Source organism: Seriola lalandi, unplaced genomic scaffold (assembly GCF_002814215.2).
Source record: "Seriola lalandi dorsalis isolate HSWRI2012SDOR001 ecotype SW California unplaced genomic scaffold, Sedor1 jcf7180002054678, whole genome shotgun sequence".
Taxonomy (NCBI): Eukaryota; Metazoa; Chordata; class Actinopteri; order Carangiformes; family Carangidae; genus Seriola; species Seriola lalandi.
This window is the reverse complement of record NW_019525231.1, coordinates 1,094,581-1,107,202: the sequence shown is the minus strand read 5'-3', so window position 1 is coordinate 1,107,202 and position 12,622 is coordinate 1,094,581. Positions and strand designations below refer to the sequence as shown.

Here is a 12,622-nt window from a genome sequence, read left to right as displayed (position 1 = left end):
ATGGGGTTAGTTGGACAACTCTACATTTATTACCTTTTTTCTCAAATGACAGGACCAAGAAAATATACATCGTTTTAATCAAGGTCAAATCAACATGAATTCAGAATATTTAGTTTCTTAAATGTCCAACAATTGCTTGAATGTAATTAACAGTTTAAGAAAATGGGAAAAAAAACTTCAAAACGTCTTTCAGAGAAAAAGAAAAAGAAAGAATTAAAGACAAGCATCTAAACTGTCTTTCGTGCAATTTGACATTACAAAATAATGTTTAATTAATTCCAACTTCAGTCAGACTTTCAATTTGCTCCACTTCAACACAGCTGGCTGCTGAGGCTGTGCCCTAATGCTACTTACAAGCCAGTGACCGATCCTCTAAAGGAGACCAAACATATACATTTATATTACAAAGCCAGATTTGCAAGCAACACAAATGCAGACAAACTCATGTAAACATAATCAGATGTGAGTTTGTTCAAGGCGACATGATTGTGGCATGAATTGAGAAGAATGTGTATCGGCTCAAAGTGAAATCAACTGGAGTGATATGAACTATAACCCTCCACTTCATGATTATACAGAGGGTGAGGAGAGAGATGAGCCCGGAGGTCAAATTAGAGTCTGGTCTGAGGTACAAACATACACAGCTGGACAGACAATGACTGCACAGTCACATTCACTGGCGTTTCAAGGATTACACAGACTGCAAATACATTCCAATGGTCAAATTCTTGCGAGGTGACAATTTGTCTCATGTTCAGTGTGAATGCACGTTAATAATCCTTGCTTAACGTGGCAAATTATTGCACAAGCATTACAATTAACAATTATTGCCATCTTTAACAACAGAAGAGAACAGCAATGTAATGAAAGAGACAGCAATATAAATTATCTAAATTACAAAAACAATTTAAACTATTGACATTTTTACAGTTAAATAACTAATAATAATTACAATTCAATACCTCAATATTTTTTTTAACTATTTACTATAAGTTCCAAAATAATACTGTAACAGCTGTCAAATATTACAATCAAAATTATCAAAACTTTTGCAATTTTTTTTAAAATAAAAACTTTTAAATTTTTTAAAATATCACAAGAGATTTTAACATATCAGCTGAAAATATTGTGATGAACCAATTAGAAAACATATCAGTGTGATGGCTCTTATATGCAGATGTTGGCACTAAAGCCCATGACCAATCTCATGTGACTCGATCTCACATGTCATGTGATATCACCTGTTCAATAAAAAAAAAAAACGAAGGATTAATAGTTTAAATAACCAAGAGAAAATAAAGCTGTTTTTCTGACACATACGCTCTTAGCATCAACCTTGATTTAAAAAATGATTATAATGAGACTTCTGACATCGTCGTCATTCATGTCTCCACTTTTGTCTTTACTCTGTCAGGAGCACAGTGACTTCCCAGTATTGTCTTGACTGTGAGGTTGCCAGGCAATCAGTGGAGACGTGACCCTCGTTTTTTTCTTTTTACCATTTAAATAGACAAATTCAAGTTAATGTAATAGCTTTCAGTTTTTATGCTAAGCTAATCGCCTCCTGGCTCCAGCTCCATACTTCACACACTGACATGACAGTGATATTGATCCTCTTATCCACTTTCTGGCAAGAAAGCAATTAAGTATTATCTAAAATGTTGAACTATTCCTTTAAGCATTTCTAAAATAATAATAAAAAAGACGTTATCCCCTGATAGATAAAAAAAAAAAAAAAATGGGACTGCAACTCCATATTTGCATTTGTTTTAGAAATCCACTGTGTCAAAGAAAGGAAAATATTCTCACATTACAAGACTAAATATCTCTCATTATAAAAATCTATACAATTCTCAGTGGAACACAGTGGCATCTATGCTCCTCTCTCATTCAATTTTATGTACATTTTTTACATGCTTTTTCAGATGGCCTGACTGTGTGAAGTGCTTGGGGCAATGTGGGCAGGAATGTGGTTTCTCTCCTGTGTGGATATACTTATGCCTTTTCAGGTTATTTAAATCTAAAAATCCTTTTCCACAGAATGGACACCAGTGTCTTTTCTCCCCGTTATGCCACCTCAAATGCACATTCAGTTCCACTCTCCTTGTGAATTTTTTGTCACAGAGGTTGCAGTGGAATGGTTTCTCCCCTGTGTGGATCCGTATGTGGGCTTCCACATCTCGCTTTGTGAAGAATCCTTTGTTGCAGATCTGGCAGACAAAAGGTTTAATCCTACTGTGCACCATCTGTAGGTGTTTGGTGAGGCCAAAACGATACACAAAGCCCTTGCCGCACTGCTGGCAGGTATGGATCCTACCATTGCGGTGCACCCGGCCATGCCGTTTAAGACCCTTGGAGTCTGGGAAGCTCTTCCCACAGAGTGTGCATGAAAAAGGTCGACGTCCTGTATGAAGACTTACATGGCTCTCAAGGGCAGCACTGCTACTGAGGACACGGCCGCACTCCCCACACTGATTTTTTAGCAGACGCCCACCAATGACTGACAAGGGCTGTAGTGGTGATATAATAGGTGGTGCTTTGACAGGTATGGGGTGGAGAGAAATACTGGGGGGGTAAACTACCGTAAGATTCTGGGATTTTGGGGATCTCTTCTCTTTCTTTACTGGTAACAGCGATGACCTCTTTCCACCTGCTGATGGTGTTTTACTGGCTGGAATCCTGGGAGGAATCCACACAGCTTTAGTTGTATATTTTCTCACAGCCTCACAGCCAGCCTTGTTCTCTGCTAACTGGCTTGTTTTAGCTCGATTCTGCAGTTTGGACTGATTGGAATTTTTAATTTTAGCAATGGTTTTGGCTTTTGCTGCTTTAGCTAACTTCTTAGCATTCAAAACTCTTGCATTCCTTTTAGGAGCAGTACCATCTTGAATTAATCTGGGTTTTTTAGAAGGAGTAGATTCCCTAGTCTTTCTAGAACTGACACCGTCTTTAACCAGTTTAGGCCACCTAACACTTGGCGAACAGGTTTCACTCTTTGTTGTAGCTAAAGCAGTACCTGTGGTTCTCCTCCTAGGAGTGAAAGAACTGGATTCCCTTTTAATCAGTTTAGTGCTAGAACTGTCTTGAGTGAAAGTAGACCTTCTTTGGATGACAGAAATCAATTCAGACATTTTAGGGCTTGTACCATTTTCACTCAAACTTGATGTCCCAGGACTAACAGCAGAGGATTCAGTCTTTTTAAGACTAGCACCTTCTCTAGTCAAACCGGTCCTCTTAGGGCTCACAGAAGTGGATTTTGCATTTTTAGGGCTAGCGCCATTTTTAGTATTTTTGGGGTTTGCATCATCTTTTGATGAACTAGACCTTCGAGGACTAACAGAAGTGGGTTTAGCATTTTTAGAGCCTACACCATCTCTCCCTGAACTAAACCTCCTTGGTGTGGATTCACTAGTAGTCTTTGACTTAGTTGGTTCGCTAACACTCCTCTTGGGTCTAAAAGCATCTTTACAGGGTCCAGTTCTCCTTGGACTACTGGGAATGGGGTCATTAGTAGCCTTATTGAGAGATGTAACATCTTCAACCACACCTGGCCTTTTAAGGCTATTGGGAATACATTCACTGGTTGTGTTTTTATCATTTGGACTATCATCCTCTAATCTAAGTTTCTTAGAGCTTACAGTGGTGGCTTCTGTTTCTGTGCAAAGTTCTGAATTTGTTTTAGTTCCTCTAGTTTGCAAGTGAGTTTTGAGGTGACTTCGGAGTCGGGCCACAAGGGAGTTTTTCTGTAAGTGATTATTGCCACTGGTGGAGGTTTCTGCACTAGAAGCTCTGGCATCCGTACAGTCTTTAGTGGAGGCCTACAAAAAAGGCAAAAAGAAAAATACATTTAGCAAAAAGCATATGACAGAGCAACCATAATTTTTTTTGCAGGAGTTCCAGTAAAAAATTAATAATACTTATTCACATGATGATCATCAATACTATTTACAAAATTAATGCTGCCAGTATGATCTACAAATTTTAAAATCGCATATTCCTAAATCTCTCGGTCAGTTTACTACATAATGTTTCATATTTACAACTTACAAAAAAATAAAATTTTTTGATTAGAATTTTTTTCCTTAAATGCCAATGAACAGCTTTGCTGCTGGGGTATACATTCCTGAGTATTCATTTTCTATTAATTGCTTCAGTCATTTATCAAGCTAAAATAGTGAAAAGACACACACACACACACACACACACACACACACACACACACACACACTCTATCAGCCCTGCTGACGCGGCTGGTAAAAATAATTAAATAATTATTTGCTGCAGCCCCATTCTTCATTATGCCCACTACAGGCTGGCTGAATGTGTGGTAACCAGTGCAAATATTATTTTATCACAGTGTTAATAATATTCCTAATCAGACTGGGGATGGCTACTATTACATTACCTTTTCTGGGGCTTGAACTACAGGTAACACTGCCAGCTGTGCCAGGAACTGGGTTTTAGTAATCCGTATATCAGATTCAGATGTGTCCTTGGATGTGACAGAGGTTAGCTGTAAGAGGGCAGCTGATTGACTGTCTTCTGTGGGGGGGTCATTAGGTAGTGCACAGTCTTGAACTGCATTACTTATTATTTCCTCCACAAAATTAGAAGCTGAAGGTTCAGTCATGCCGATGGCTGCTTCTGACTTCTCCAAGACTGGTGCTGTCACCTTGGGTGGTGTAGATGGGTGCACATACTTGCTGACATATGACTCTCCCAAAATGGAGCATGTTTCAGAGCATGACAATGCCATTTCTTGAATATCATTTTGCTCTTCTGATATCTGAGAGGTGTTTACAGATACAGAAATTTTCTTTGAACTGGGACAAATGTCTGTGAACACCATTGGCATCTCTGATGGCTGTGTTGATAAGACTACAGATGATAGATTCTCTTGTGTGGTATTCTCATTCAGAAGAGACTGAGTTTCAGAGCAACTATTTGGAAGCACTCTTGAGACCAGCACCGATTCTTTGATTGAAACTGAAAATGGCAGTTTGGTTAATCTGACCATTGGTGAGAGCTTCTGTTCCAGTGGAGACACATAAGCTGGCACTAGCCCAGTTGGAACTGACATTTTTAAACTGGAACAAGTTTGTTTGGGAGATTCCATGTGGTCAGTTGTATTAACCCTATTTTGAGACGATATCAAAGCCACTTCATTTGAAGCGGTTTGTGCATCCATAGAAACTGTTAACTCCTGCGACGAAGACATTAACTGTGACGATGATACTGTCACAGAAGCAGCTGGTCCTGCTGATCCCTTCTCCCTTGTAAGAACAACTGTCTGTGACTGATGTGTCCTTGAGGCCACAGCTGGCACATATCTCGGAACTGTAATTGTAATTTTTGGTTGTGGTAGAATCCCTGACTTCTGGTCTGTTGAGGTGCTGGTCGATTGTGACAGGACAACAGGAAACAACTTTCTGGAGGTAACATTTTTTTTTTCTTGAGGGACAGGGGAAAAGGAAGGTTTTCCAAGGGGTAAGCTTGCAGCTGGAGAAGGTGGAAGTAAACTAGTATTCTGTGCAGCCACAACTGTTGACACAAAAGTAGGAAGCTTTGTTGCAGAAAGGCATGTAATTTTATGATGTATTAATGAGGGTACTGATCTTGGCACAATAATTATTTTATGAGGTGCGGCGTTACTCTGTTGACTTGGTGCTGCAGATGTTTTGAGTGGATGGGGAAGGAGCTGCTGTGACTGCGCATTTGTTTGAGTTGCAGCAGTTGATGATGACATTGGCAGTGAAACAGTATTGAAAGGAAGAGTGACCACATGTTGTTGAGGTATGACAGCCTTAATGTGGGTTCGAGCTTCATTGGTTGGAGTGGAATTTGTAACCCGAGGACTGGCACTAAGTGTATTTGTCAATTGTGCTGCAGTCTCTGTTATGTGTTGCCTGCCTGCAGCTTCAAAAGTTTGAATAAGAAGCGGTGGTGTCTGTGGCTCAGCTGGGACCTCATCCACAGTTTGTAAGGTACACACACTGGGAGCTTGCTGGCTTTGGGGTGGTGCTGCCAGTCTCTTTGGAGAGGAGAGTGTATTTTCCTCCGTTGACTGATTCATGGCTTCAACTAGTAGAATTGCATCCTGCAGAGTTACAGAGGTACGGCGTGCTCTAAGCTGAACTAATGGCGCTTGTTGTGACTCCGCTGGTGTAGAGTTTAATGATTCAGTTGCAGATGAAACTTCAATGGATGGAGCTTCCGTTTCCATGGCAAGCTGTTGAGATACAGATGGTTTTCGTATTTCAGAGGAACATCCTTTAGACAAAGATGCTACTGAAACAGACAACGATCCAACATTACTCTCACCTACATCTCCTGAAGCAGTGTGCACTCTCTCCTGGACTGATGAAGGGACAATGGATGAAGTGTTTGTAGGCTTAACTGGAAATGCTTGTGGATACTCAGATGCAGTTTTATTCATTGTATCGACTGTAGAAGAGACCTCAACCTCTTCTTCACTTAATGAAGGGGAATTTGCCACATCTTGCTCGGTTCTAATATCAGAAGATAGCGACTCAAGTATTTTTTTCACTGGCTGCTGTGGACATTTTCCTTTCTTTGGTGGCCGTCCTCTTCTGCGGCGTACTGGCTGGGAATTAGACTCAGCTTCTCCTATTCCATTTTTTAGTTCCTGACATGCTACTTCTTTGTTTTGTGGTGTCGACTCTGCTAACTGTTCAGCATATTGTTGAAGAGTAACATCGGTTTGTTCATTTGCTGATGTTTCTCCCTCTCTTTGACATTGTTGGGGGACCACTGATGGCTGCTGTTTTTCAAGTGCTTCAACCACTGATTGTTGCTGAGCAGTCATCACTGGTTGTTCTTCAGATGTTACAAGTCCTACCTCTGTCTTGTCTTCCCCGTCATCTTTTATTGCAGTGAATGAGATAACTAATGAATGCTCTGGTCCAGATAATTGGTTCTGGACCCCTTGTAAACCTCTATCCATTCGTAAACAGGGTAGTTCCAGGGTTGCTTGGGTCTCCTCATCTTTTCCCAGCATTTCTCCAGTTAAATATTCCTGGTTAATGAGAGGTCCTTCGTTTTCAGTTCCACAAGCAGTGGCCTGTGGTAAATCTGATGGAGATATCATGGAGAATATATGAGACAAAGTAAAAAGGTGAGAATTGTGTGTGTTAAAACCTAACTTAATTTTATAGGATTTATTATATTCTTCAAATTATCAAAGTTAAATTGGAAAACTAAAGTAAGTTTTAATTTGTTACCTTCATTAGAGACTACAGTGGGCTCAACTTCCTCCTGCTTCAAGATAGATTGCAAAGAAGAATCATCATAAGATTCCTGTATAGAAGTGAAACATATTTCAATGTCAAGATGACATAAACAAGAGCATAAGTTTGTCTACTACTAAAAATATACTCACGCACCTCCTGTTTGACAAGTATAAATGCCATTTGAGAATTTCCCTCCTCATGGGTCCCATAGTTGTCCTCGTGCAAACCATACTCCATCTCCTCATAACTGCATTGTTGCTGTTGGTTTTGCAGTGATGAATTTCTCAGTGGTTGACACTGTTCCACCAGCATGGTGCGAAAAGGAACTAGGTCTGTAAATTAGACAAACACAAAACATGATAACTAGTTATTTTTTAAACTGATGTCCTGAATCGCCCAAAAAAAGTCATAATTCAAGCTGCACACGATGATTCCCCTATACACATTTTGCAGCAGGCCATGCACTGCGAACATCATCGCAAAATGTTGTTTGCTCTGGCTCCTGGTAAATACATTGAACAGAAACCTGCTAATCTACAAAGAACTAGCTTGCATGATCTTCCCTGCCAGCTCATTACAGAGTTTAAGAATCTATAAAAACAAAGCGCGGTGAGATAGTATGAATAATGTACATAACTGCATATTATCATTGGAATCAAAAGATAAATAAATACGTGTCATCTGTACATAGGAACAGAGGTTGCCCTATTAATCCTAGGCAGTTTTTTTGCTTGATTTTCCCTTCATAATTTCACATGTAAGTGTTGGTGGTTCTATGACTTTCTTCCGGAAGATGAAGGGTTTTCAACCCAGCAAATATTTGTTCATGGGTGGAAATTGGTGATTGGCAATGTTGCTGTGGCTTGTCCATAGACCTGACTGCCACTTAATTCTTTGCTCATGCTTTACTCTTCTTATTGTATGTAAAGTCTAAATCCGAAAGAATTTACTCATGGGTTGATTGACAGCACGGGGACAGTGCTCGGGCCCTAATAATGATAATAATAAAAAGAAATAGTCAGCATTTTTACCAATAATAAATCTTCCAATTTACGCTTATAACTACATGCAAATATATCAAGCTGAAAGCACTGTTAAAACATGATGCAGAGGAGGTACTCGTGACAACGCACATAGACAAACAGTGCACATGGTTTCCTTAGTGATGCAAAATAAATTAAACATTTTTGACTTGTTGCTGCTTGACTGCAACATCACATTATCTGCCAAGAAGCGCACAATAATGGCAGAAAAAAGAATGGTATATTTCTACTGTTAACTTTGAAATTATCATTACTGAAGATAAAATGATTAAATGGTCATGACGTTCAACGCTGCTTATGACATAGAAAAAGAGGAACACTCGTTCACAAAATTCGAATCCCAGGTCACACTGATGAAGACCAGGTTGAATGTGACTCCGATCTACGCAGACAACATGGCCTCTGCCCAGTTTAGTAGAAGTGATATCAGACAACCTCTGGGAGAAGACTAGTGACAAAACTGCCTCCGCCCCCTGCCCTATCATTTATGATATATGGTGCCACCAACAGCTCCACCGAAGAATGTGAGATTGTCTAGTCCTGTGTCATTGATAATGGAGGACTTCCAATATCCTAATTGGCCATATTGAGGTTGAGCACACCCATGCAGAAGATAAGGGGTGTCTGTGTGTATGAGTCTGTTGCTCATGTCTGTTTCCATATAATGATAATGAAAAAATGTACTATAGGTTTATTATAAGAGCGTAATATTTAGAGGTAGGTAAACTTAAAAACAAATAGACAGAGAAATCCAAAGGAAAATTTCAGTGTTACAGCAGTGTTACAAAAATGATAAAAGATACACGTAGCTTAATAAACACATACACAATGATGTTTGAATTACCAAATATATACATGATGAAATATATTTAATATGATAAAAACAGAATTTGAAACTTATCGCAAGATATTGCTTTTAATTCTCTAATTAAATGTAAAATTTACATTGTGCATAGCAAATTGCTGCTATTGCTATTAATATGCAAATTAAATGTAAAGATGTCCAAATAATAAAATATGATAATAATGATAAAAAATACTCAATGATATGTGCCCCTGTGCATATATGCAGAAGGACCACCTAGCAGGTGCCTTGGCCAATGCAGACATAGCTTGCAGAGCAAGGCAGGTATCATCTCACTGTTTTCGGTTGGACAGTATTTCATTATTGAAATCACTTCAACTTTGGTGTTGTATGAGGGTTGAGAATGAGAACTACAATGATTTATTAGCAGATCAAAGCCACGATAGAGGACAGGACATTTGTGGCATTCTGCCACTTCCTGTCACTTCCAGCAGCCAGTTCAGCCTGCTGCACCAGAAAAATTGTGTAACCCCACCTCAGGTAAGGCAGACAGAGAGAAAAGGGGGCTAGGGGGTGAAAATCTTTTTGCATCTTCCCCTTAACAATTTCAAACAGTTATGTCTTCCCAGGCTGTTAGAGGCATCGTCAGTCCCCTCGCTACCAGACAGACCCGAACCTGATGGTAAGATGTCTGAAGGAGGAACACCAACAGAAAGGAGGAGAAGCTGTGAGACAAGGCTTAAAATATCAGGTACATATTTGTACTGTGTACTTTATATAAAATCTGAAATTTAAATCTTAAGTTAATTTTTTATCATTTCTAAAGGTGAAGCTGCAAAGCTGGCAGAGGGTCAATCAGTCAGCCAGTGTGCCCCCAGACTACAAAGAGCCACTGAACTGGCCTGTGGGTCCACAGTGAAACACATCAAAAACAGATTTAGCAGCCTACTTGGCGAGTTGTGGTATTTTGCCATTATATCATAAGCACACTGACATATTTACAGCGCTGTTGACAGGCCTATGTATTTTCAACTTTTTCTATCTCTGTCATTTACTGAAGAGAACATAAAGGATGTACCAACAGTTAAGGCAGTGAGGTATTTCAACCATGACTCTTCGCCACATGACAAGCTAGAGGTCCTGGACCATGGTGTGGAGCAGGTGAAGTTTCTCCTAGAGCCGTTTTTCAATGTCCTGGGCAAGTAAGTTTTCATAATTCTGTTGACATTATGACTGAAATTATGTTGTTAAGGAATTTGTTTTCCTTCTCATTCTTCCATTTCATGTCAGGAACGAGTGCAACAGGTAAAAGAGGTGCTCCAAGAGATGAAAATGACAATAAACACATCATTCAAAGATAAAAGCTTTCTTGGACTGTGGGAATTCATGATGACAAAAGAGCCCTGCTGCTCAGACTTTGCGGTAGGCCCTATTATTTTTAGCACATAAACATGACATGATCATTGTCACTGATGATTTGGTCAATTGGTTTGACCAGTATACTTGTGGATACTTGAGGCTTCTCATCAGAAAACAGAAACAAGCCAGATGTTAGAGCAAGTCTGTGTACTGATACTGTAGCGGACCTCATCAGAATTACTGCTGAGTAGGGTTGGACTGGTGTAAAAATTTTCAAACATGTTTGATATTAAGGGTATAACACTGGACTGGACTAGTGTCGTGAATTTTCCCAGTCTTATGTTCCCAAGTGGAACATGTTCCCAAGTGAACATAAGACTGAAGGACTCCATGAATGAGAGTGTAGTGACTCCAGTCCAATTAGTGGCAGTTATGCACCTCTAATCTGGTTTGCCAACCACCAAAATCTGCTTCATGTTATGGCTCGTTACACACATTAATAAAAGATTCCCTCTTTTGTCAGTGCTCGAGGCAGAGAAATTCACAAATATCAAGTCTCCAGTCACCGTCAGTCTTTACGTTGATGCAAAACTAGGGTATACAAGTTAAGATAACTATTCATCAGCAGGCAATGTCTTTGATCTATACCATGCTATATCAAAACAAAAAAAAGGATGAAGAATATTACAAGAGAGTAATGTAGAGCCTATTTATGGAAACGCTGGATAGAAAAATTGCAACTTTTACTTTGTCCTTATCATCAGCCCAGGTCAACACACCAGTATTAACACTTGTTTTAATACTTGTGGGAAGTTTAGTTCCTTTCATGATTAAACTATTAACATTTTTTCTTTTGGGTGTGACCAACTGCCTCAGAAAAATGAGTCCAACTGTCATTAAAAATGCATACGTAAGATTTCCCCGTTATTCCCACATATTCAATTGCTTCTTTGGAAGAAGGAAGAATACCACTCATGACAAAATTATTTGTGTAACACATTGCAGGCAAGTCTTTGATACGTGATAAACTGTTTGATATATAAATGTCCCAAAATCAGTTTTACTTGAGAAAACCCTCACTTAATGCTATGGAGGATGAAATGTAACAATTTGTAACAATTTTTAAGTCTTAACACAAACAGTTAAATTGTATGACCCAGTTTAATTATTATATAACTATTTTTTTGACAAAGCATTCTTGAAAATAGTTCACACTCACTTCATTCAGACTTTCAATTTAACCCATTTCTACTATACATCCTCTATTCCATGTCATCTTCCTATTACAGACATAGATCTGAAATTACTGTAGTAAATATAAAGCATAATATCAAAGCAAGCCAAACTGGTAAAAAGGGTACAATGTATTTTCTTCAAGTGATCTTGTTTGGAAATAAAATTGTCAACGGTTTAGTCCTGTTAACAACCATTAGACCACAACCTGACCTCTTCCGCTAGCACAGTATGGTTTCCCTCCTATTTTGGATCCCACGCTTTAGATATGACAAGCCTAGGCTAAGATACTGTTATATCAATAGACAGGAGCTGCTTTATGAATTCCATATAACACAAATACATTCCCAAATATCGTCTAAAAACATAACATAGTAGCAACAGGCAATAACATTGCTATTTTGTACAATTATTTATACGAGGGATCACAACTCACCACATTGGACAGCTGTGTCACGTTTCTCGGAGCAGTGGTTTGGCCATGGAAAGGGCTCACTTTCTTTCGTGTAAACAGTCGTTTGGCTTTTCCCATTCTCAAACTGGCTGCATCTTGTTTTAAGGTCCTCGTTCTCCTTCTTGATTCTGGATATTTCTGCCTTCAGGTCGTCGACCATAGTTTCGAAAAGTTTGGTGGTCTCTGCGATAGCGCTCTTGAGCATACTCTCCATGACAGAGGCGTACTTGGTCTGAAAATCGTCCGCTGACATTTTTGATATGGTTTACCGTTCGTCCGAGTCACTGAGAGTCCAGGTTTGACAGTAGATTTAGTGTAGCGTTATTAAAACCATGGTATTAGGAGCTGGTTCAACATGGCTCCTTCCTATGTTCAGACGCGGTCTCTGCTTTGTGTGACGCACATCGACTGAAAAGGAGGAGGGGGTTGAGCAAAATATCCGGTAAACCACTTAAATCTTAATGTGTGTGTTTTAGAA

The 12,622-nt window shown here is 39.3% G+C and overlaps 1 protein-coding gene across 3 annotated transcripts; it reads right to left on the bottom strand.

The window, feature by feature from the left end:
• Positions 1-6: 6 nt before the first annotated feature.
• Positions 7-12,616, bottom strand: LOC111666675 (uncharacterized). 3 transcript variants are annotated; one of them, XM_023422085.2, is made up of 6 exons: positions 12,127-12,616; positions 7,404-7,582; positions 7,242-7,317; positions 6,326-7,092; positions 4,406-6,229; positions 7-3,818 (listed from the first exon to the last, which is right to left on the bottom strand). In XM_023422085.2, exons 1-6 carry the CDS (start codon positions 12,395-12,397, stop codon positions 1,887-1,889), a joined length of 5,049 nt encoding a protein of 1,682 aa, XP_023277853.1. In that variant the 5' UTR covers positions 12,398-12,616; the 3' UTR covers positions 7-1,886. The 3 variants fall into 3 exon arrangements, with proteins under 3 accessions (XP_023277853.1, XP_023277851.1, XP_087034344.1); XM_023422083.2 differs by having other exon boundaries at positions 4,406-7,092; XM_087178218.1 differs by lacking the exon at positions 7-3,818 and having other exon boundaries at positions 6,065-6,229; positions 6,322-7,092.
• Between the last annotated feature and the right edge of the window lie 6 nt (positions 12,617-12,622).